Source organism: Macaca fascicularis, chromosome 15 (assembly GCF_037993035.2).
Source record: "Macaca fascicularis isolate 582-1 chromosome 15, T2T-MFA8v1.1".
NCBI lineage: Eukaryota > Metazoa > Chordata > Mammalia > Primates > Cercopithecidae > Macaca > Macaca fascicularis.
In genome coordinates, this window is record NC_088389.1 from 99526890 (window position 1) to 99553819 (window position 26930).

Here is a 26930-nt window from a genome sequence, read left to right on the forward strand (position 1 = left end):
GTTGTTCACCAACAAGACAGACTAATTAGGAGGCTAGGGCAGCAATCTGTGTTAGAAATGATGAAATCTCAATGAAGTTTGTATAAGGGAAAATGCAGAGAATGGCTCAGAGTCAAGGAACATCAAGGAGATTGATTGGAAAGAGCTTAATTGATGGGTTGTGGGGATGGTGTATTGAGGAAGAATTGGGATGTTCCCTTGATTTCTGGCTTGGACAACTGGGTGTTAATGGTGGCATTCTTTGAGCAAGATGGGATATGATAAACTGCAGTTGAAGCATTTTCAATTTATAGTGCCTGCGAGATACTGTAGAAACCCTAAAAGCAGCTGGGAATATAAATCTTGAGCTCAGGAAAGTCTGGGCTCAAAGAGTTATTTGGGAGTCATCACAAGTAGGTTGCAGATAAACCCATTGGTGATGGAAGAGATTATTCAGAAGCAGTGAGAAGAAAATAATTCAGAAGACCATGAGGAAGAGGAACATTTAAGAAACAGTCAAAGAGGTGGAAACCTGCCAGAGAGCCCAAGAAAAAGTGTTCAGAGAAGTGGAGGAAAGCCAGACATACCAGGAAGGGAAAACCAGGCATATGTGGAGGCCCCGCTCATGCTGTCTCCCAAGTTCATCATCCGTGGAAGAAAAGGCAAAGAGCAAATGCCAAGTGGCAGAAATGCATGTCCCAACTGAGTTTGCCTCTGACAAGTCTCTCTAGACATAAATGTCTGTTGGTACCTCACTGCTAGAATGTCTGGGAATACAAGTTTCTTGTTTGTTTAACTGGGAACATTACCTTCCTAAATAAAACTAGGATCCTGTTAATAAAGCACATGGGGAAAAGAGATTTGGGGTATTTGGGGTAGACCAATGACAGTGGTGGCCACATCAGGTAGCCAAGGGAAGAGGGACAGTAAGTGAAAGAGGACTGGTCATTCATCAGTTCAGCACAGATTTGAGAGCCTGCTGTGTGCAGGGTATTCAGTGTCAGTGCTTCAGAGAAGTTGAGGAAGGTCATGAATGAAATGACTGCTTGGGTGAAGCAACGAGGAATCCACCTGTGAACTTGGGGTGGTTGTCCAGGAGGCCGGATTGCTGTGCCTCCATGAGCGTATGGAGGGGTGTGGGTGAAGTTGGAGAATGGACAATAGTCTTTTGAGGAGTTGACTTTGAGCATAAAGGGAGTGGAATGATGCTGCAGCCAGGAGGGAGCATCAGGGTGAAGAAGAAGTTTCAGGAGCCAGGAGGAAGGGTCTCAGGAAGGAGTTCACATGCTCATATTCTCAGGGTGAAGAGCCAGATGAGAGGAAGTAGTCGATTCAGGAAAAAGAATATCTGATAGAGCTCCAGACAGGTGTGAGTTGTGGTTAGCAGAGAACATACCTTAGCTGTGCATCAGAGAGGGACAAGGATGGGTATGGACGCTCACAGTTTACGGGTGGGAAGGCAGGAAACAAAGGGCCCACCATTCCTCTGGGAGGCAGGGGGCAGGATGCAGAGATTGTCAGGTAGTGGACTTAAGGAAATAAGCGAAGTCTTCAAATAGGCAGTATTAGCAGAGAGGGTAAGAGCCACTTTGGAACTGAGACAGCATTCCCATCCTGGCTCCAACTGTATGACCTCAGGCAAGTTATTTATATGTTTTATTCTTCTAGTTTTCAATTTTTTTTTTTTTTTTGAGAGATAGGGTCTCACTCTGTCATCCAGGATGGAGTGCATGGCATGATCATAGCTCACTGCAGCCTTGACCTCCTGAGTTCAGGTGATCCTCCAGTCTTGACCTCTCAAAGCACTGGAACTACAGGTGTGCGCCACTTCACCCAGCTAGAGGCAAGTTATTTAACCTCTCTGTTGCCTTCATTTTCCTCTGCAACCAAGCAATGAGGATAATAACAGAAACCTGTTACTTGAAGTTGTCGGAAGAATTAAATGAGTTAATTCCTGTAGTACTTGTCTGAGTGCCTGGCACAAAGGAGTGCTTCATATGCATTGGCTGTGATAATGATTATTGATAAGACTGAGAGCACATGCAGTCCAGGGTCACCTAAACACCTAAATAGTCCAGAATGGAAGTGTGTTGACCGAGGGCTGTGAGGGCACAGCAGAGGAAGCACTGCATTCTTCAAGGAAGTCCTCAGGGAGAGTCATTTGAGATTGGCACAGCCCTGGAGAGGCTAGCTCAGGTAGAACAAACACTGTTGGTGCAGGCAAGAGGCTGTCAGAGCACCTGCCACATTTGCAGAGGAAGGCGCCCTCTGAGACTTGAGAGGGAGCCCGTGGGGCACAGCAGGCCCTGTATGCAGAGGCTCCTTCACCTTGAGGGCGGGAAGAATGGCAGAGGAGCAGCCAGAGCAGAGGGTGAGCACCACACTTTGCAAGGCCTTGAATACCTGGCATTTCTCCTGTAGCCACGAGAAGGTTGGGAGGGCAGTGAGGGTCCACTCTTGTCTTGGGGTGCTCTTTCTGATGAGAGTAGCTAAAAATAGTTATCACAATGCTGAATACAGGGACTGCGTAAGGTGTGCCAAGAACACTGGAGTGCTGTAAATCTTGGACATTACTAACAACTGCCCTGTGAGAGAGGTACTGTTATTTGTTGTTTTTCAATTGAGGAAACTGAGGCACACAGAGGTTAAGCCACTTGAGGATGCCGTACAACTGGTGTGCGGTAGAGTCAATAGTGAAGCTGGGCAGTGTTGTGACACCAGAGCCTCTTCCCGTGACCACCAAGCTGTCATCACGTGTCACATAGGGTGTGGCTCTCCAGAGGGGGTAGTGACAAGTGGAGATTGGAGCGATGACCTCTGCTAGGCTTATGGCAGCTTATTGATAAAATATTTTCTGTCTTAGTCAAGGAGAGTTTGGCTGTAAGGACGAGAAACTCCTGCAGATAACTCAAGTGAATGCTGAATGGATTGCGAAGATACAGGGGCCCTCCCAGAACCCAGTTGCTAGCTAGGGAGTATGGCTAGACCTCACACGGCTGGAGAGTTGTCAGGCTGGAGCAGTATCTCTGTATGTCTGGAAACACAGGGCCTTCTCCGTGCATCTTTCTACAGTCTGATTAAATTGCAGCTTTCCTAGTTTCACTCTCCCATGACCTTGGCTAGTCCTGGCCCTACCTGACCTGAAAAGTCCAGGGCCAAAACCACTTGACTCACTCAGTCCCTGTGTTGTAGATAAAGTTCTTGCTTTGGATAATCTGCTGGTTTAGCTTAGTTCAAGTGTTCCTCCTTAGTTCCTTCTGCAGCTGGGATAAAGGTGGCACAGGTTATGACCAGGCGGGGAGAAAGCTGCTCTGAGAACTTTGTGATCTTCAGTAGTTAGTGAAGCTTGCACACCTCGCCATCTTGACTTAACTCCTAACCCTGCACTCCCCAGTCCCTGGCTTTGCTCAGGTTCTGACAGTGTTTTTGTTGTAAACATCTCGTGGGGCTGCTTCCTTTCAGCCTGTAGCTCTGCCCTGGTCTTTCAGGTCTTCATCCTTATGACTATTGCAGCAGGCTCTAGAGTCACCCTTCAGATCTGGTCTTCGCTTCCCATTTTATCTTGCCTTCTTTTAAGCAATATTATTTTTACAATTTGTATTGGCCTCCTACTCAAAAGCCTTCAGCAGATATTCCTTAATTTGTCATATTCATGGCTGTCTCCCAAGGCCATCTAGCCTGCCACTAATCATCCTCTTCCCTTGAATTCCCACCATAATAGCACAGGGTAATTTTCTCTTGCCAGACATGCCATGGCCTTTCCCTTCTACACGCCTGCTCCTTCCCTCCTGCTCTGAGATCTCACCCATGACTTAAGAATGCTGACTGTAGACCCTGACACTAGACCACTGTCACCTCCGTCTCCTCTGAACTCCTTTTAGTTTTGATTCTCCAGGGAAATTGTGGTTTGTTGAAAGCAGCTGCCTGCCCAGTATGTCTTAAACCTGCACACAGCCAAGCACATATCAAACACTTGGAAAATTTAATATTCAGTGTCTAGTGGCTGATTTATGATCTCTTTTGGCCTTGGTTTTTTTTTTTTTTTTTTTTTTTTTTTTTTGCTTTTTAATTTTCTATTACATTTTAAAGAACATTCCATATAAGCTCTCTGACTGTGATGATTGAATACTTGTTAGAGGCAAAGCCAAGTAAAGGTATTAACTCCTAATTCTGTTAAAGACTTTCCTATTATTACGTGTGCTTGAGTTTTGGCTTCTCTTTTGTGTGCCTTGAGAACAGGGACCATCTCATTCATCTTGTATACCTCGAAGTACCTCACATAAAGACATCTGGGTATACATGTTTGAGAAAATGAATACCCTCCTCATTGAAGAATAGATCTTAAGTGGTCATTTCACGACTGCTTCTATCTAGGCATTTATTTACATTTGTGCCTAGTTTGAAACCGCTTTCATTACTTGCAATGAGTTAAGCTTATTCACCCAAACTACAGAAAGGCTTTTAAAAGTTTTTCGGTTGGACAAAATTTGTCTCCTGCTCAGTCCTTTTCTGCCCATAACAGCATTGGCCATCCCCTCCAATCATTATATTTCTTTAACAGTTCTTCCTGCTTCCCTGCTATGGCCTTTCAGACTTCCCCGCAGGCACAGAGACCCCGGACACCTGGCAGGGTAAACTATCAGCTGTTCTTTGTATTTGGGGCATATAGGGGATCTGTGGGGCTTTGGCTTTCTTAATAGAAAATGACATAAACCCAGAAATACTTTGCCGGCTGCTACGGGAACAAAGGTAAACAGATTTGTTTGTTTCTGAGACCAAACATTTTTCTGCCAGTCAAAACTGGTTTTATTTGCATATGGTATATAATAAATTGTTGTAATAATTGAATAATTCCTGAGGCATGTACTCTTAGGAAAAAAGAGGAAAATAGCTTGGAAATAAAATGTGGACAAAAAGCATGAGCTGGTGAATGAAAAATGAGAAATATTGCCGTGTAGTAAAGATACAATATTGTGAAGTCTACCCAATATCAAATGTATGGTAAAAACTGGGGAAGAGGCTGGCACAGTGGCTCACACCTGTAATCCCAGCACTTTGGGAAGCAAAGGCAGGCAGATCAGTTGAGGTCAGGAGTTCGAGACCAGCTTGGTCAACATGGCAAAACGCCGTCTGTACTAAAAATACAAGAATTAGCCTGGCGTGGTGGTGTGCACCTGTAATATTAGCTACTTGGGAGGCTGAGGCAGGAAAATCACACGAGCCTGGGAGGCAGAGGTTGCAGTGAACGGTGATCACACCACTGCACTCCAGCCTGCGTGGTAGAGCAAGATTCTGTCTCAAAAACAAAACAAAACAAAAACTAGAGAAGAAGAAATGTAAGCAAGTTATAGAGGCAAGAAGTTCAACTATGTGAGATTATTTGTGATTATCCCAGATGTGACTGGGAAGAGACAGAAAAGTAACAGTGGTAGTTAAATCTCCATGGATTCTTTGCCTCCATGCCAAATTTCATGACTATCTATCTAATTACTCCCCCCGACTCCCATCTTCCCCACCACCCCCTGACACTACCCCCAAATACACATAGACACATACTATGTCTTTGTATATGTAAAATGAAAATCGTTGCAGGAGAAGATCATGCAGTAATGGTGTTTTTCATGAAAGACTGTGAGTTACATTGGTCTGAAAGCAACACATCCATCATGGCTGTTTTCACTGGCGACTTTCTTCTGTCTAATGTTTGCAGTGAAGGCTTGGCTTGAAAAGGCTTATGAATTCTTTTAGCACAACCTTTGTTGGGAAAATGAATTACAAGTGGTTCATTTGATGCTGATCCTTTTGTCATAGCCATTTATAGCTATTCTGTTTATTCACTTTGTGAGAGCCATTCTGAGAATTGATGAATGTGTTTTATGAGAGAATATAAGAGCCCTGCAATTTGTTTTGATTGGTCTCCATTCGGATTCATAGCAAGCAGGTGCCATCATTTGGAATTGGTTTTGGCAGTGGCTTGGTTATGTAAATATTAGATACATGAAGTGAAACCTCATTTAAATTATTTTCATCAGTAAGAATAGGAGAGCTTTACATTGAATGTAAGACACCATAGTTCTATTTTTACAGCTTCTAAGCATACAAATGTGTAACGTACCATATGTCTGAACATATGTATGTAGAAGTGGCCTCCATTGTACAAATATTTAACATACAGATTTTCTGCATTTCTTTGAGAGTTTATGCAAATATTCTTTTAAAAAAACTCTAAGCCTATGGTTTCCTAATATAAGATAATTTTTTCTGGTCTGAAAAATACAGTCATTTCTGCTTTGGAAACTACGTTAAGGATTGTTTCAGTTTGGTGTATAGTTTTGTTTATATTTAACCTCAGTAAATAACCCAGCACATTTTAAACCTTTGCTTTTTCCTACTTTTGTTGTTGTTGTCACTGTTGTTTTTGTTGCCAAACCCACATTAAAAAAAATACCACGCCTCTTTTTAAGGGCACTAGAAGAAGAACTGTAATACTTCCTATCTTCCCTGCAAAACTGTTTACCAGGCTGACATTTTCCTAGGAGTAGCTCCCTAGGTTTTCATGAATCCATATAAATTTTCACGCATTTGTTTTTATTCTGCACAAGATTTAAGAGGGACTTACAATCATAGGTGGAAGGAGCAATGAGGAAGTCTGTTGGTAACCCTTTAAGTAACATCCTAAACCTCAGGCTACTTGCGGGCAAATTCTTAAAATGCAAGACTCATGATCTCTGAGTACACCCATGAAAATTTAAATATGCTTCATGGTGCTGGGTCTTTTTGTAAGCAAGCCAACACAGCGTCCAGCCTCTTTCCCACTCTCTACCTCTCAACCTTATGTCCCCAGCAAACGGCTCTAAGTCCAATTTCAGTGTTCTTCATAAGTGAAGCTTTCCATGAGCCCCACAGGCTGACTTATGCAGTTCCTCCTCCAAAAACCCGGAGTAAAGGACATGTCACTATGTAAATTGTAGCCATTGCAATGCCTGTCTCTCCTGCTAATAGGATTTCTTTAAAGACGAGAACCTGTCCTTGTCATTATGGCCCCAGGCCTAGCTTACTACCTGACATGTTATGCTCCATAAATGTTCATTGAATGAATGAAAGAGTGGATCTATTTGGTGTTAGGTAATACAAATGAATTCAAAAAGAGCATAAATAAAACAAAAACGATTAACTTTAACATGCAGGTGTGACCAAGGCCCAAATTCTCTTCCAATTGCTTTGTCTTTTGGGAAATGCACTAGGAAATGTTAACATACACAGCCTGAATGGCATGAAAATATTTGAATATGGCTATCTTATTGGAAGTCCAATTCCAGTGGGGCAAGTTGCACTCATAATGACCAAATAATCAATGAGTCCTCTCCTTATTCCAAAGAGGATTTGAGGTGAGACCCTACCTAAGAAACTTGGCAGAGGCACCAAAGCAGAAGCACTATCTAATGGAGTCAGCACAATTTATAATCGGAGAGAAGTGGACAGCAGCAGAGATGAACGTGAAACCAGGCCTTCAGAGGTCTATCCCAGTGTTCTTCCAATTAATTCTTGTTGCTTCACTTTATCAGTGTTTAATAAAGTGTTTGTTTTTATGGGAAGATGAGGAAGGACTCGTGGCTAGTGTCCCTTACTTCTTGTGTCTACAGATTGGCCTACTTAGTTAAGTGATTAGGTAATTAGCAATTCTCCCGCTTATTTGGCCATGTATGAGACGTAAACTCATCTGTGACAAATTAAAAATACTGAGTTGTATGGCCCTAGTTTGGGAATTAGAGGTTGAAAGGGTTGCTTCTGACTCACATAGGGCCCCCAGGCACAATATATCTAAAACTTTCAGTAACTGTAGAGTCTTGAAAAGCTCCTCTACCACCTTTTCAATTAAGATGTTCCCTCTGAGTTGAGACTCACTGATGTAGAACAAGTTTTATAGGAAATAATTATGTAAATTAATATTGTTGGCTAACCTTTTGATTGCATTTACAAATTGAAAAATGCAGTGCAATATTGATTAGACAGTCTTCTCATTGTTTTTAAGTAGGAGAGAACAAGTAAGAGAGGTGTATGGTGGAAAGAGCATTAGGTTTGAAGTCTTAACAACCCTGAATCAAATCTTAGCCCTACCACTTGACTGGACTCCAGGAAAATCATCCCAAGTCACAACCTCGCTCCTCTCCTTCCTCCTAGACTTAATGCAGGGGCTGCGGTAGACCCTGACTGCTTGGTAGTGATCTATTTAAGCTCTTAACAGATTCCCAGAGCCATAACAATAGAAACGTGTGTACCAGCTCCTAGCCTACCCGCCAATCCACATTTCCATCGAGAATCATGTGTCTCAGGCTTATTCCCCCGCTGCTTTCCCACTTTCATTATAATTTCTGTTTCGTTTTATGGCCCATCATTGGCTTGTTTGTCCTCAGAGTCATTCCTTACTCTTCCCGTGTTCTGTATCACAGGGAAGTCATCCCATATACGATGCATTTCTCAGGCTTCCTATGGGCTCAGATGCTTTTCATGAGGTTGACTCCTGGGAGCCATAGACAGGGATTGGTGGGTAGAAGGTGGATGGGAGAAACCAGGATGTTCTCCCCCAACCTGTCTGTCTTGGGTGGCATCTCCAATAGTGACTGTCTTCTCCATGCTTCTAAACATACCCCTCCTACTGCAGTTCCAACTTCTGCCAGTCAACCACTATCGTGATGTTCTGATCCCAGCTGACCTCTGCTTTTGAGGTCTGTTAACACCACCTCCTCTTGTGCCTGCAGCCCTAAAAGCAATAGTGGCATCATGTTGATTTTAATCTGTTTCATCACCATCTCTTGCTTAGCTTTTCAGCTCACTCATCACTTTTATAACCAGTTCCATGTATTAAATTTCCCCTCTTTAATATTCAGAGTAGTTTAATATTCAGAATGGTTTCTGTTTTCCCTAATAGACCCTGAAAGCACTCCTGAAGTGATAAATTATCTTTATTGCCTTTACTAGACAGAGTAGCTTAGATGATCCCAAGCCTGTGAAGCATGCTGAAAATACTGACTCCCTAGGTCTACCACGCAGAGGTAGTGATTCCCTGGCTTCAGTGTGAGGCCCCAGAAGCTGAATTTTCAAAAAACTTCCCTGGTGGTTGTAATGCCCAGCATTGGTTTAGAGAATGGCAAAGCCAGGCTGAGATGGAGCTGCGTGGGGTGGGAGTGGATGGTTGCTAGGTTCATTCACCAACTAAGGGCTTCCCTTTTACAAAGCAGCCTCACAGCAAGAGAGCCCAGCTCAGCAAAATTAAAATGACGGCATCCCATGGACTGTATAGGACAGTTATAAGTGTCAAAATAGCACATGTTAAATTGGGGAGTGCCAAGGGATTATTTGCAAGAATAAATGAGATCATGTATGTGGCAGCATTTCACACATCGTAGTTGCTCGATAAATGATCTTCCCTTCTCTCAAATCGAGTGAAAACATAGAACTATAGAAAGCTATGAAACAGTATGAATTATTCCTTAAGGTCACAGAATCCAGATACTAAATACCAGAAATAATAGATAAGTAACCACATAGTAAAAAAAAAAAACAAGTAATTGCCTGGCATGTATTATTCCTCACTGAGCCTGGTGCTCAACAGTCCAGTCATATGACACCATAGGTTAGCTCTCTTTCATATCAGAAATAATTTTTGAAAATAAGTTTTAACTGGGACTCTTGTGTCAGATTACCTAGTAACATCTTCTAAGGAGACCTGAACCTTGTGAATATGTCCTTACTTGGCCATTGGAATTTCTGCATTCCAGGCTCTTGCCAGAGACTACAACTTTGAGTACTCCACTGTCCAATTCTTATCAAAAGGCTGGTTAGGAGAAATAATATTCATGGAGGACTGCCTGAAAGATATGCAGCCTGTTCATTCCTCATTAAGATAACCTAAATTCTATTTGTGGTTTAAGTCAGGTCATCACATAGCTGCCTATTTGGATCTCCATGTATTTACTTCTTGTCAGTTTCTGTTTACTGGGGAAGATGAATGAAAAAAAGGCACATCTATCATTATGGAATTTTGAACAGTGTTAAATGAAAACCCTCAGAGGTTTCCAGACAGAGAAAACCAGCATGCTTCCAACGGAGGGAGCATCAGACTAACATGAAACTACTCATCTACAAAGTGGGAAGTAAGCAGTCAGCAATACAGTGTTTATAGAGAGATGGGACAAAAGACCTGTGAGCCAAGAATCTCGCATGGCCAAGAGCTCTATTCCTACATAAGAGCAAAAGGAAGACATTTCTGGACATGGAGTTATTCAGAGTGGGCCATCTACATGCCACTTCTGAGAAACGAATCAGGACATAGGTGTCAAGGTAGGAGGAGATGAAGAGCCAAGGAAAGAGTGATGAGCAACAAACATTGCAAAACTTACGGTCAAGTCTAAATAAATGATCATAGGGTCACTATGAAGTCTAAATTGTACATTAAGATGTCTTAAAATGGAAGAGACATGTTGACTATGAGGAGATATTTAGTAGTTTGGAGTGGAGCAGGCAGTGAAAGAGTAAAAATATTCCAAGTGTCTCTACCTATGGACAAGAAAGAGAAAAGAGATGTCATGGATTGGGTTCTCTGGAAGCAAGTACTGGGACACAGTTTTGGTTTCAAGATACTTACTAGGAATTAACACCTGTGTGTTGTGTTCTCCAGAAAGATATGTTGAAGTCTTGATTTTCAGTACCTGTGTATGTGACCTTATTTGGAAATAGGGTCTTTGCAAATATAATCAAGTTAAGATGAGTTCATGAGGGTGAGCTCTAACCCAGTAAAACTGGTGTTCTTATAAGAAGAGGAAAATGCCACATGAAGAGGGAGACACATGGAGAGAAGTGCTATATGGTGACAGAGGCCTGGGCTAGAGTAACACAGTGGCAAGCCAAGAGGCACCAAGAAAGATGGCTACCACCAGAAGCCAAAAAGTAGCAAGGAAGAATTCTATGGAGTCTCAGAGGGAGCATGGCCCTGCCAATACCTTTATTTTGGACTTCTAGCCTCCAGAACTGTGGGAAAATAAATCTCTGTCATTTGAAGCCACCCAGACTCTCGTACTTTGTAGGGGCAGCCCTAGGAAACTGATAAAACCTGTAAAAAGATGAGGGAAGGAGCACAAAATCAAAGTCCCATGCAGGACACACACAGCCTGGGCCACCTTGGTGGGGAGCTGGGGGAAGAGTGACACCGTGCCACTCCGTCACAAGAGGTGGCTGCCCCAGGAAGGCCATGACCTAGGCTAAAGTGGCTCCCTGCAGAGGCATGCAGTAAGGCAGTCTTCCCCCCTTAGAGGGAGATCTGGGTAGCTCATCTCCATGTCTACACAGCAGACCAAGGGAAAAATGTCTGAGCAGTGAAGATAGTGTATAGTCATTTTGCTTTTTTAATGGAAAAACAGATTTTTAAATGATTTAAAATAAAAAAGATAATACGAGCAAACCAGCAAATAAATAATGAGTAAAAGTAAGTATAGTAATAACCAATGTAATTAATAGTAAACAAAATGTTATTATAGGCATTGCCTTTTATTTCCTGACCAATGTAGTTCTGGAATGTATAAGGCAAAAAAAATGAAGTAGACATACAGGAGAACATGGCAAAACTATAATTATATTAGGGAATTTTGATATAATTATTTCATAATTTGGCCAGGCACAGTGGCCATGCCTGTAATCCCAGCACTTTGAGAGACTGAGGCAGGTGGATCACTTGAGCTCAGGAGTTTGAGACTTAAGCCTGGGCAACATTGTGTGAGACCCCATCTCTACAAAAATATTTAAAAACTAGCCAGGTGTGGTGGCGTGCAACTGTAATCCCAGCTACTCAGGAGGCTTAGTTGGGAGGATCGCTTGAGCCTGGGCGGTGGAGGTTGCAGTGAGCTGAGATCATGCCACTTCACTCCAGCCTCAGCAACAGAGCCAGACCCTGTCTCAAAAAAATTAATAATAATAATTCTTTCATAATTTGACAAAGTAAATAAGGATACAGGTTAGTATTTGTATATAGTGTTCATGCCTTATAAACACAGAATCTACAGTTTTCTCTTGTGTCTATAGAACGCTTACAAAAATCTATTTCTATGGCCACAGGGAAAAACTAAATGAATTTGGGGGGAAAAGCTATTTTACTCATCCCCTTTTTTATCCCACTGCAATAAAACAAAAAACTGACAGTGTAATAATAATAATAAATAAAATGTGAATGCTTGAAATTAAGAAGCCTTCTTATAGATGATTCCTGGATCAAATCGAAAATCAAATACAAAATGACAAATTCTCTGGAAGTTAATTAAAGAGAATATTTCACATCAAAACTTACAAAGAAATTGTTAATGCATTTAGGAATACTTTATAGCCTAAATACTTTTGGTACTATTAAAAAAAAAAAGAATGAAAAATAAACTAAATATTATTGCATCTAAGAAATTTTTTTAAAAATCAAAACAAAAAAGGTATTATTATTGGCAAAAGCTAAAATTAATGTAATTGAACACAAAGCAATTAAAATGGGATAATCTGACACATATACACATGCAACATTAGGAATGAGGAAAAAAATTGCCCAGATCCCAGAAGGATTAAAATAATTCAATAAGACAATGATATGTTCAGGTTTATGGCAATAAATTTTGAAATCTAGAGGAAATTGATGTTTTTCTAATAAAGTATAAATTACCCAAATTTGTTTGAAAGAAAGGTTATAAATTCCGTGAGGAATAATAAACAGAAAAAAACCTGAGTGCCTATAAAGCAAGCCTTCCAATTTTATGAAAAGTATAAATTCCTTCATACCGAAACTGATAAAGATGGCCACAACAATTGTTCAATATCACTTATGAAAATATGCTTTTAAAAACATTAAGAAATCAAATCAACATTAAGATTTATTCTAGAAATATAAGGAGTTTTAATTTTATATTTTTACATTTCTAAAAAGATAAGCATTTATATTTCATTCTATTTAAAAGAGTGACAAATGAAAATATCCAGGAGTGAATTTAGTAAGACATAAGACAAATTAAAAAAAAAAAAAGATTGTAGTAAAAGATATAAACATTTGAAGAAGTGGAGAGCTATACTATCTTTTCAAATGAGAAAACTTATGATCCTAAAGATAAAAATTATTCTAAAATAACTATATATAATCCCAGTCAGAATCCCAACTTGAAAGATAAAAGTGTTGTCAGATCAGTCAACATGATTTTTTTTTTTTTTTGATACAGAGTTTTGCTCTTGTCACCCAGGCTGGAGTGCAATGGCCCCATCTCAGCTCACTACAACCTCTGCCTCCCAGGTTCAAGCGATTCTCCTGCCTCAGCCTCCTGAGTAGCTGGGATTACAGGCACCTGCCACCCCACCCAGCTAGTTTTTGTATTTTTAGTAGAGATGGGGTTTCACTATATTGGCCAGGCTGGTTTTGCAGGTGATCCACCCGCTTTGGGCTCCCAAAGTGCTGGGATTACAGGCGTGAGCCACTGCACCCAGCCCAATCAACATGTTTTTAAAGGCCATATAAAAATATGAATGCAAGAAAATGTCCAAATTTGAAGGAAAAACAACATTGGGAAGTTGTGCTAGCAGGCATCAAAGCATATGATCATGTTACTGCATTTTAAAAGCAATATGACATTGACTTAGGAATCCACAAGTCAGTGTTTGGAACAGAGTAGATGCCTTAACTAAATCAATGTATGTAGGAAAACTTAATGTATGCTAAAGGTGGCTTGTCTTTCCAGTAAGGAAAAGATCATAAAGTAAATGATTTGGGGGCAATTAGCTGTCCATCTGAGGCAATATTCCATTTGGATTAGATTCCATTTGAAGTAAGATCTAATATTAAATATGGACCCATAAAGTTATTAAGAGAAAATATGGGAGAATACATGTATTACATCAGGTTGGGGGAGCTCTCTTTCATAATCCATCATCCAAAAAGGAATAATTCCAAGATAGTAAATTTATAATCCATAAAGGAAAAATTGGCAGATTTGACTGTGTAAAATTTAAAATGTCTGTAATGACAAGACACAATAAAGCCAAAAGAAGAATAATGCTTGCAATCTCTAGGACAGAGCTAATGTTTAAAATATGAAGAGGTCTCACAAACTGATTATAAAAGAAAGATAAAACAGCCCAGTATAAAAATAGTCAAAGGGCGTGAACTGGAATTGTAAATCATCAATAAACCTGTGAAAAGAATCAACCCTGTTAGTAGTGAGAAAATGCGAATTAAAACCACTGAGATGCCCATCAGGTGAGCAAACACTTTTAAAGATGGTGAACACCAGTGCTGATCAGTGTGTCAATAAGCAGCCACTCACCATGCACAGTTGGGCTGATTGCTTCAGCCTTTGCACGGAAAGAAATGTAGCAATAGTCATTCAAGTAGTTAACATGCTTATCATGTTTCGCCCCACAATTATTCCACTTCTAGGATTCTTTCCCACAAAAATAAAAGTACTAGAACATTAAAGATGTTTGAATAAGGCTGTTTATTCCTGCTCTGGTTAAGGTAGCCAAATTTGGAAACAGTCTGAATGTTCTTCCACGGAGGAGTGATTGGTTAAACAATGGTATGTCCATCTTGTGAATATATGCAGTCATTTTTAAGTGAGGTAGATATATAGATTTGAAAAATATATTGATAAGAGCAAGTGGCAGAAATAAATGTGTGTGTGAAAAAGCATAGGGAAGATTTTGAAAGGCTATACAACAAACAGACTGTTCATATTGGCTATCGTGGGGTAGGGGACATAAGAGTAAGACCTAATTTTTTTTTTTTTTTTTTTTAAGAGACAGAGGCTCACTATGTTGCCCAGGCTGGTCTCAAATTCCTGGCCTTAAGCAACCCTCCCACCTTGGCCTCCCAAAGTGATGCGATTACAGGCGTGAACCACCATGCCCAGTCTAATTCATTTTTACTTTATACCTCTTTACATTTTTTAATTGATTACAATAAGCAAGTATCTCTTCTGTATCAAACATAATTATAGCACAACAGCTTTTTTGAACTTTGAAGTTGTGTCGTCTAATCAACCCTTACGGAAATCACAGGTAATTTGTCATAGGGATAATATTGAGAAATTGTCCACATGTCACATGTTGTCTTCTCTATGAAGATCCATGGGAGAAATTTCCACTCCAGCTTGAATCTCTGGATACCTGTGGTTCATTTGAGCAACTGCTCTGCTTTTATCTTTTCCTCATTATGCATCTGGTAACTGATCATATTTTCCTTTCCTCTGGAAACCAGGAATCTCAGAGTCAAGTTGTAGACTGTAAAGCTTATTCAACAACCATACCAGGCCCTGTGGCTTATGTTCTATGCACAGCCTTTGCTGATAGAATCATCTTGCTCTCCACGTTTACTTTCCCTCACCCACATTCCTTCCTTTGTTTTAATTTTAACTGCTTATATTGCATGTATCCTGATAGCTACCTCTCATCTTTTTTGGGAGATGTAGTAGGGATATGAATAAATAATGACCAGAAATTTCTATTTTAACAGAAACCTGGGAAAGAAAACGGTCTCAACAATGAGTAGGCCACCCATCACTACCAACTGCAGATGACTTGCCATTTCATTTACAAAGGTAAGGAATATAGTCTATATTTTTAATTAATTCTGATCAAATCAGTATAGAGCCCTTAGCTTTTTATTGTAAATATTTTTACAAATATTCTAAAACATATATCTAGCTCATAACCTTTAACTTTGACATCAAATTTGAAACAAACATCAAGCAAACAGAAACAAGAAATTTTATGAATTTTGGCATGCCAGAAGGGTTAAAAAAAACCAAGATGTGGTCTCTGTTGTTAATTACTATGTGTGGTTAAATTTTTAAATAGTATTTTCCTTATTTTTAACTGTAGCAGTGTTCACTGTAGAATACTTGGAGAATCTAACAAAATATAAAAATGAAAACCTAAAACCTTTATAATCCCATCATCTGTAGATAATTACCAGAACTTCTGAGAATATCTTTCCTCCTTCCTTTTATGTGTACATGAAAAATACATATGATTATAACTTCAAAAAAATTTTTAGAGACGATGGCTTGCTGTGTCTCCCAGGTGAAATTCATATAATATAAAATTAGCCATTTAAAAACGAACAATTCAGTGTGTTCATTTTTAGCACAGTTTAGTACATTTACAATGTTACGTAACCACTACCTCTATGCAGTTCCAAAACATCTGCATCACCCCCAAAGGAAATTCAGTGCAGTCAGCCCTTGGTATCTGCCGGGGATTGATTCCAGGACCTGTGGATACCAAAATATACTCAAGTCTCTTATCTAAAATGACACAGTGTTTGCTTTTGTTTTTCTTTTTGAGACAGGCTCTTCCTCTGTTGCCCAGGCTGGAGTGCAGTGGTGTGATCATGGCTCACTACAGCCTCAAACTCCTGGGCTCAAGCAATCCTCCCACCTCAGCCTCCTGTGTAGCCGGGACAATAGGTGCAAGACATTGCGCCTGGCTAATTTTTTATTTTTTATAGAGATGAGGTCTCACTGTTTTTCCCAGGCTAGTCTCATACTACTGGCCTCAAGTGATCATCCCATCCCAGCATCCCAAAGTGCTGTGATTACAGGTGTGAGCCACCATGCCCAACCTGATTATATAATGTTTTTTAAAATGATGTTTTTAATTCATACTTACCTTGGCTTCATTAGTTACAGATGATGTGGTGCAGAAGCATAACAAGTCTAAGAAGAAACAGTAGTCATCATTGCGACCATTGTAATAGCCCTTTGCAGTTTACCAGTACATCCCCAAGCATCTTCTTTGTCCCTGCTACATGGCCTCTCCGACTCCAGTGTCCCTGGTTAATAGGTTCATGTGAACTTTGTTAAACATCACTCTATAGGAAAAACAAATAAATAACCCTTGAATCCAGATGATAGTTCATGGCCTTCGTTTATCATTATTATATGTTGTGCTGCTTAAAAAGAAGTGTGTTTTTAAAAAAATAGAAGTTTACATGTTTTTCTCCTCTTCTCTACTGTCAAGTCAGGGGTGATTCACAAAGTAATAAAAAATACTTTAAGACCATCTCATCCTCCGTCCTTCATTCATGCTAGTTAGTTAACCTCTCATTAAGGTTGTTTTTTTAAGCACCCTTCAGAGTTGCTCTTGTAGTTTTTTGGTTTTAAAAGCTGCAAAGTCTTAAAGGTGAAATTACTAGAATGGCATTCTTTAGGGAGGTCTTGGCTCTGTTAAACAGTTGAAGGCCTGTATTTTACCCTGAGCATGATATATAAACCATTTTAATTCTTCTGGCATTTTTATTCAAAACTTACCAAAATATTATTATAAAGAGACTAGAAAAATGAATTATTCTTTAAGTCAATTTAAGCAGATACAGATGGAAAACAATAGTTTGTGAAACATCTGTCCTTGAAGACTCTATTCTAACACAGACAGTTTAAATAGACACAAATAGAACTGCAAAATTCTGTAAAAGGGTGGTTTGATTGGTAGGCAGTACTAGATCTAGTGAGGTTGGCTCACCGTGATTCTTGCATTTATTTTCCTGGATGGTTTTTAGTCATATCAAGCTCATGGCAGTGTGGGTAAACTCAGTCACTTAGTTCCAAGGCAGAGAAATAGTTGATGAATTCCTAGGTTTAGCATATGCTGTGTTTATTAAAAGCCCAGAATTTAAAGCATGCTTCAAAGGCATAAAAGAAAGTCAGAAACTTTACCCTTCCTTGGTATTAAATGTTCTGCATGCAATTTAAGGTAAGACCCTTAAATATTGTGGTTCCCTAATTATGAAGTTACCCTTATTTACCACAGAAGTAACATAACTGGCTTTAAAAATTCAGATGAATTATAGGTTACATGTGAAAATCTTATCATTAGGAAAAGAGAGAAACACATTTGAAGATCAGATCTCTCAATGAAAAAATATATTTTATCTTAAGGCATTAAAAGAATTCACAAAGATATGTAATAGTTTTGAGTGTGTAAAAATGTAAAACTTTTCTATATCATAATTATGAAACAAGTTAAAAGGCACACGGTAGACTGGGCACAGTGACTCATGCCTGTAGTCCCAGCACTTCGGGAGGCTGAGGCAGGAGGATTGCTTGAGCTCAGGAGTTCGAGACCAGCCTGGGCAACATAGCAAAACCCTGTCTCTACCAAAATAATTGCAAAAAATTAGCCAGACATGGTGATGAGCGCCTGTAGTCCCAGCTACTTGGGAGGCTGAGGCGGGAGGATTGTCTGAGCCTGGGAGGTCGAGGCTGCAGTGAGTTGTGATGACGCCACTATACTCCAGCCTGAGTGACAAAGTGAGACCCTGTCTCAGAAACAAACAAAAAGGCACATAATAACAGAAGACTATTAGTAATATACTTGGCAAGCAATTAATGACCTTAAAGCATAAAAATAAGCAAACCACTAGTATGAATAACCATAATAGGTAAAAATCAATAATGGAAACATTAATAGATATGGAAACATTAATAGAATGGAAACCTCCATAGATAAATGGACGAAACAATGGAAAACTCGAAGAAATACGAAGAACTAAAAATGATGTGAAAACGATGTTAACCTTCACCAGTAATTTTCACAGATGCAAATTAAAACCAGGAGATGATTTCTTTTACCTGTCAGATTAGCAAAGCTGTTTAAGATGATAACAGTCATTACTAAATGTGTAATGAAACGAGCCCTCACTCACTGCTGATAGCAGTGTGAATGAGTATATTCTTCTGGAAATAAATTTACCAATAATTTTTAAATAATTAATAATAATTAATAATTAATAATTTAAATTTTTAATACCCTAGGATGCCCTAGCAATTCCAAGAATCTAGTCCAAGAAAACATTGATGTTAGATAAAGATACAAGCATAAAATAATTATTGTACTATTTGCGGGAGCAAAACTCTTTGAGCTGCCTCAACTATCCTTCAAGATTAGCATTGACTAAAGTATTAACACACAGTGGTGTTCAGAGTGGTATATCTTACAACTAGAAAAAAATTATTCTTACAAAGATATTTTTGTAATCAAATGGGAAAATATTGATTACATAAATGTTCAGTGAAAAATACTGGGTAAGATAGTATTGTAAGTTTTTTCATATGAAAATACACAAAATAAAAACATGATAAAATATCAATAGTGGAGTTGCCCAAGAGTAGTGAATTGAGTAATTTTTTTGTACTGACTCATATTTTTTTGTACTTCCCACATATTTTTACAGTGAGCATTTATAACCAGAAGAAAAGTTTTTTAAAAAGCTGTGTAGCCTGGGCACCATGGCTCATGCCTATAATCTCAGTTACTCGAGAGGCTGAGGTGGGAGGACTGCTTGAACTTAAGAGTTTGAGGCTGCAGTGAGCCATGATCACACCACTGCATTCCAATTCCAGCCTGGGTGATAGAATGAAACCCTGTCTCAAAAAAAAAAAAAAAAAAAAAAAAAAAAAAGCTTTGTAGACAGAAACTTATACACATGTACATGCTTTCTTAGAGCATATGGGATAAAATATATTACAAAAAAGTTTTGGATTTATTTTTGAAAGATTAAGGAATGCAGATTTCTTTTTTAGTATTTTGAAATTTTTCTTTCTTCCTTTGTTAGGAACAACAGCAATAGCCATAACAAAAACATGCTTAACTAAAATAGATCCTTTGGTTAGCAATATTATTAATATATTGTATTTCAGAGTAGCATTCAAGTTCAAATGGCAATGTGTTTCTCTTGTAGATGTCGTCTGCTGCTGAAAATGGAGAGGCAGCACCTGGAAAACAAAATGAAGAAAAAACCTATAAAAAGGTGAGCGTGCATTTTATTTTCTAAAGAGGAACACTGTGTTGCTGTTTGGTACATGAATACTATCAAAGGCCTTTCTTTCTCCAAAGCAGTTGTAAGTTACTATCTTAGTTTCCAGTTGCTGCTGTAACTAATTACTGCAAATTTAGTGGCTAAGACAACATACATACATTATCTTCTAGTTCAGTAAGTCAGAAGCCTAACATGGGTCTCCCTGGGCTGAAATCCACGTGTCTACAGAACTGTATTCATTCCTGGACACTCCAGGGGAGAGTCCGGTCCTTGTCTTTCCCGGCTTCTAGAGGCTCCCCGCGTGCCCTGTGTCGTGGCTCCCTGCCATCTTCAAAGCCAGCAATGGCTGGTGGAGTCGTTCCCAGGCTGTATCACCCTGACACTTTAAAGGGCCTGTGTGATTGCATTGAGCCCTCCTAGGCTCACAGAAACACGGAAAAATATTAATAAAAAGTAATATTCTTTATCTAAAAGATCAGCTGATTAGCAACATTAATTTCCTCTGCAACTTGAATTCATTTTTGCCTTATAAGGTGACATATTCACAGGTCCCAAGGATTAGGGCATGGGGATCTTTGAGGGTCAATTCACCATAATACAGAATATTGAGTGAAGATAGTTGTTTGAAGACCCTTCTTATTCCTAAGAAGAAGGCTCCTGAGGGCATGCAGTGTTCTGTGTATAATATATAAATCCTTTAATGGACTCGCTACTTTCCACCAACATTTAAAACATTTCCTGCCTTTGTATTTTAAAACTTTTAAAATATGAGATGCTCCTCTTCCCCGCCTTTTCTAAGTCGCTCAGATTTTATGTCTTCAGTCCATTTCACAAAAACTCGTTTTCCAGACTTCCTAGTGTATCTTAACTTACCAGTCTTTGACTTGACTCCCAGCTATTAAGCTGATGTTCAAACACATTACTGGGTGAAATATGTTCCCAAGCACCTCTACTCCTGATTATAAATTGACTATACATTTTAGCTTTTCAAAGTTCTTGCTATTTCACCCTCTTAAGAGTAGGAAGTTTGTGTATTGAGGGTTTATTATTTCTTAATTTTTCCCTTTATACCTTGATGGATAGCCTGTAAGACGTTTAGTCATAAAGTATATGAGCTATGTGCTCCGACCACATATTCAGGTCATGGAACTAGCATGATGTATTTTCTGTTCCATTTTCATGTGGGGGAATATGCACTTTTTCCTGATCTTTTTTATCTGACTTTTCCACTCAGCCAAACCTTGAAATATAAACCAAGAGGTTATCATTCAAAGTGATGGTGTGGTTGGAAAAGAGTTGGGTAAAGATTCAAGAGCTCAGAAGTGTCACAGTATATTTTATAAAATTTGTACATCTGGCCAAAGGCAACAATACACTATTATTTATTTTTAGACACAAGTGAAAAACCAAATCCTGTCTCGTTTACCCAAGATTCCATGTACATTCATTCAAGCATGGACCAACACGGAGATGATTACATTGCTAGCCTGTTATTACTTCAGATCAGTTTCAGGTAGTATTCTCAGTCAGCATCAAGACGCACTGAAATTCTTGACTGAAATATGACTTACAGGAGAGGCTTTGTGGCTGAAAAAGTTGTAGAAAAAATGTGACCATGACATCTCAGAGTTTGCTAATTGTACCCTGCCCAAGAATTTCTTTAGTCAAGCAGGTTTTCAATAATTAGTATAGGTAATTCTATGATTAATGTCTCTAGTAGGATATTTAACTCAGCAATGTTTTTTAGGTTGTAAAAACTGAAAATCAAATTCTATGGTAGGAGAAATAAGGAAAGACACAGAAAACCTAAAGGGACCAGAAATTTTTTTTAAATGAACAGTTTTTTATGTGTAATAATATCAGGATCTTATTAATGATTTCTGGTTTTAAAAGGTATAAGCAATGGAAGGGGATGCACATAGCCTCCTTAAAAAGCACCAAGAAGACCAGCACAGCACTTAGAACTTCACCCCTTAATAAATATGGTATTGATATGCATAGCAAGAAGAAGGAATCACTTAGAGAAAGTGTTGTTCTACTGAGAGGTAAAAGCTCAGCTGAATTATTCAGTTTAATTCTCTGATCTTCAAACTGAAGAAGGTGTTAATGCTGGACTTAGAAGTTAGATATTGCAAATGTGTTTATCTCAGAGTTAGGAGAGGTAATAATAAGAGGCACATAAGCTATTGCAAATATGTTTATCTCTAGGCCCAGGTAAACCATTTCCCAGACGAAAAAATTTAAAGCTAGAATGGGAAAACCTCTGAATGTGAGCTTTAAACAAATTTGAGAATGGGAAAATTGTCAGAAAACAGGACATAGCAAATATTATTCCTATTTTCAAAAATGAGGAAGAGTACATTCTGGAAACCAGATTATAAGTGAGACATTATTCCCCAGTATAATTTGAGCATTATTATTGTACATATGGTTTATACATATTTAGAGAAGAAACATATCTTTTACAAACCTGGAGAAGTTCATAAAGATGTAGTTTATGTCAAACTAACTGCATTTCCAATTTTGAGAGAGTCATTAAATTACTCATAAAAAGTATGTTCAAATTTAATGAGTCTTGATTTAAAGGCGTCTAAAAGATTCACTAGTCTCCTTTCAGACAAGGTGGATAAGTATGGGTTAAATATTATGTTTAGTGTGTTTGTATCTGGTTGGACTAATGGTCTCAAAAACTGGCAGTTTCACTCCCTATTCACTCAGTCTCTACCAGCATGATGCCTGAGTTGGCCCTGGGTAGCTTACCATGCTCACCCATGACCTTAATGAAAGCATAAAAGCAGTGCTTTGCAAATCCAAATGACAAAAAAACTGTAAATGATAGCAAACAGACTACACGAGCGTTGTCAAGGCCACCATACATCTTACTCCCTTTACAAATACCTTAAAGTTAAATTTCTTTCCCAGTCCTGAAGCCCTGACCATCAGGTATGCACAGATTTACTAAGAAGCTTTGATAACCCATTGTTTTTGCCTTGACTGAAGCCAATCCATGGATCCCAGGTTAAGGCCTCTGGTCCTCTATTCTAGGAGTGAGAAATATACCACAGGAGTTTATAAGTAGCTTACAGTGGAGTGGGAGACACAAGACATAAAAACAATTTTAGAACACAGTAGTCTATAATGAGGAGTTTAAAAGGGAAGAAACCAATATTGTTAGAATTAAGCAGCAGGTTTAGGCTTTCTGTATTGAGCCCCAGATTTACTGGGCAGCTGCCAGCAACATTCAGCGTCATGAGTGCTATGATTTCCACGTGTTATTAGGGAACACTCAGTGTTCATGGGACAGCTTTACACTCTGTGTCTCAGCTATTTGCATGTGATTATTGAGGCTGGCTGCCTTTTGTCTTGCAGTTGACCATTTCCTGAATCCATTCTCAGTTCTTGGCAAGCTCAGGAAGAACAGCTAACATTGGGCGGTGAGGTTAATAATGTCTTCAGCTAATGGCTAAAATAAGAAGTTTGATTTTAGCTGCATAAAACAAACAAGCTGCCCATTAAGACAGGCATTAAAGGCTGCCTGGCTTTATTTACAGAGTGGAGTATTGCCATTATCAGTTAATTTATTGAGTGCTTTCCGCAAGAGTTGTAAATGCAGAAGCCTACTGGGGCCCGGCAGCTAAGAAGGGAGTGAAAGAACGAGGGGACCATGGTAAACAGGAGAGTCCGCACCTTCCTTAAAAGGGGCAGCAGGCAGTCAGCTCTAGCCAACAGAGCTATGAATGAATGCTCGCCCGGGGTTGCCAGATACTCTAATGTTTTTCAAGAAAACAGAGATGAAAATTTTGATGTGAAATCTGCCATTTTTAAATGACAGCAACTAATTCAAACGTTTTTAAAAATACACTCTGGACAAAACAGTTTGCCTGTGGACCCTATCTGGCCCTTAGGCAGTGGCCAGTTTACAACCTGTGACCTCCCTGTTGGTATAAAAAAGTGAGAAGGGAGAAGGAGGATGCAAAAGAAATGTGAGAACGTGCCTCTGCCTCCCCGTACCTTACAACTTATTTGGGAGAAAAAAGATGGACCCACGTGAAAAAATTAAATCTTGACCCAAATTGGTGTTCAGTAAGTGCCAAAACAATTGGTACTTCTCTTTTACTTTTATTTTTTTTGAGTTGGAGTCTCACTCTATCACCCAGGCTGGAGTGCAGTGGCACGATCTTGGCTCACTGCCACCTCCGCCTCCCGGGTTCAAGCGATTCTCCTGCCTCAGCCTCCCAGGAGTAGCTGGGACTGCAGCTGCACGCCACCACGCCCAGCTAATTTTTTGTATTTTAGTTGAGATGGGGTCACTGTGTTGCCCAGGCTGATCTCGAACTCCTGAACTCAGGCAATCCACCCACCTTGGCCTCCCAAAGTGCTGGGATTACAGGTGTGAGCTATTGCGCCTGGCCAAAAATTCCACTTTTTAAGTGACTGTGCATTCTGATTTACCTATTTGTTTGTCTTGATGGCAGGGAGTCCAATGAGCACAGGCACAGAATTAGGGAGGAGCATAGTTTGTTGGCATCACAGGAGAGGCTGGCCTGGATAAAGCTAAGTGGCAGTGTCTGGGGAAAGTAGTAGGCAGATTTGGAAGTATGGGCTGGCTGTAAATGACAGCTACCCTTGGGTGCTGGTTTGAGGTGTTTGGATTTTATGTTCTAGGCCAGTGTTGTCCAGTGGAACTTCCTGCAATAATGGAAATGTTCTATAATTTGCACCAGTGCAATAGCCACAAGCTATGTGTGGCTGTTGCGCATTTGAAATGTGGCCAGTGTGTCTGAGGAACTGTATTTTTTTATCTTAATTTTAGTTAAATTTAAACTTAAATAAGCACACGTGGCTGATGACTGCCATGCTGGGGAGTGCAGTTTTCAGACAGTGATGTACTGTAACATTGTTGTAGGGGCTAGTGACAAATGAAAGGCCTGTGCAAAGCCAGTGGCAGAGCACAAGTTGCACAGGGTTGGGGGAGATGACATGGGAAGACTTTTGTGTTAGTTGAGCAACAAAGTTGGGTGAAAAGTTGAGTAGGAAAAGATGTGGGGAATATTTTTGAAAAGAAAATTACATTTCCAATCAGTGTGACTACCAGAAGTTTTCTGCCATTGGTGGAACTAGGGAAGTTTGGGAAAGAGTATTGTGTTATTTTGGGGTTTTGTTTGTTTGTTGTTTAAAAAGACAAGAGACTTAAAAGGAAGCAGGAGGCAGAGCACGAGTTTACTTGAAAGAGGATGGTTTCAATGCAAGTAAAATACTGATGCTAGAGATTCAAGTTTTGTCTGTTTTATATGTGAAGAAATGACCCAGCCCCACTTCTCCAAAACAAACAGATGTCAGGGTAATTCAATGACATATGCCGGGTTACCTTGCAGTTCTTTGTTAGGGAGATGATTAGAAGCTCCAGTCACATGATGTCCCATGTTGTGATTTGTTCATTGGACTGGGTCACTGTTTCCCAACCACCAGGGCCTAGACTGTCATGGGAAACGTGCACTGCCATTTGCTTTTCTTCTTGTCTCACCTCTTCACCCTGAGGTTGTGGTTCCAGGTCCCTCACCCCTTCCTCTTCTGCTTCTCCCTCCTTTCTGGGCCTCCCCACAATAGGCCTCCACTGGGAGATTCTGGTTTTGATGACCGCAGGCTGCTGTGGGGGCAGAGGCCACCTGCCTGTGGCACCAATGCCTCGCCTACATTGTGCAGTCTTTTTAGCTAGTTTTCATCGTGACAGGCACACGTGCTGACAGCACTCAGAAAGCTCCAGTGAGAAACTGACCAGACCAGGACACCCACAGAATCCTTGACCCAAATGCCCAGTTTTGTTCACTTTGTTTTATTTTTGAAGACCTTGGTTGTTGCTTCATTCCAGTGTCTGAGACAGTTTCCTATCAGTGGAGGCAGGCAGCGGTGAGGCAGGAGGAAATAGTATCTGACCCCGACCACATTCCAAGGAAAGATACCTTTTATTGCTTTTTCAATGTGAGTAAGATAATGGCTCAGAGACACTTTGATCTAAGATGAAGTATTTCTTTAAATACAAGATCTTTTATAAAATATTTCTGACCGCTGGTAACACTGGCTGTCTCCAGGGACAACCAGGTAGTAGGGTCCTTAGTTGGTGGGAAATTTCTCTGTGTAAACCTTTCTATGGCCGGGCATGGTGGCTCGGTGGCTCTGTGGCCAGGCACGGTGGATTACGCCTATAATCCCAGCACTTTGGGAGGCCGAGATGGTTGGATTACCTGAGGTCAGAAGTTGGAGATGAGCCTGGCCAACATGGTGAAAACCCATCTCTACTAAAAATACAAAAATTTGCTGGGCACAGTGGTGCAAGCCTGTAATACCAGCTACTTGGGAGGCTGAGGCAGGAAAATCACTTGAGCCTAGAAGGCAGAGGTTGCAGTGAGCCAAGATCACGCCACTGCCCTCCAACCTGGGCAACAGAGGGAGACTCTGGCTCAAAAAATAAATAAATAAATACATCTTTCTATGCCTATTTAATTTTGAACTATGTGACGGTAATACCGATTCAAAAATTGAACAAATAACATTTCAGGATTTTGGAGGGAAGAGGGGCTGGAGTGTGTTCTCTGTCCTGACTGTTCTTCTTTTCCTTCAGATTCTGGAAAGCCACCACTTCCATGAAACAAGCAAATTCGTTTGTGCTAAGCAGCAATTGTCATGAATAGCAGCTATGCTGGTCTCTAGGATGAATGACCCTTTGGTATTCTAAGTGTGATTCCTAATCCACCTTAATCCAAAACACGCTAACCTGCTGGTTCTCAATCCGCAATTTTGCCCCCACCCCCGGGAAGATTTGGCAATGTCTGGACATATTTTTAGTTGTTACAATGTGAGGGCTGGCGCTACTGGCTTCTAGGAGATAGAGGTCAGGGATGCTGCGTCTTACGATGCAGAGGATGGACCCCCAAAACAAAGAATTATCTAAACGTTGTTAGGGCCAAGGCTGAGAAGCCTTGTTCAAATCAAACTACCCTTTCTAAGAGGAGGGCGGATGTGAGTCTAGCTCTTCCAGATACTGGTTGATAACCGTAGGCATTTTTCCTAGTTGTTGTGAACCTTAATTTTTCTCATTGATAAACTGTAATTAATTAATATC

General features: G+C 39.9%; 1 protein-coding gene across 4 annotated transcripts in view; it reads left to right on the forward strand.

Moving 5' to 3' along the window:
* The window catches only part of PIP5K1B (phosphatidylinositol-4-phosphate 5-kinase type 1 beta), a 306533-nt gene that overhangs the window by 98491 nt on the left and 181112 nt on the right, over positions 1 to 26930 (forward strand). For 3 of the 4 annotated variants that reach the window (XM_065530660.1, XM_065530659.1, XM_065530661.2), the window contains 2 exons: positions 15506 to 15590; positions 19733 to 19801. In XM_065530660.1, the coding sequence (XP_065386732.1) occupies positions 19733 to 19801 (69 nt within the window). In that variant the 5' untranslated portion in view covers positions 15506 to 15590. Of the gene's footprint in view, positions 1 to 2209; positions 2351 to 15505; positions 15591 to 19732; positions 19802 to 26930 lie in introns of those variants that run through there. The other variant, XM_045373145.2, reaches the window with a different exon arrangement.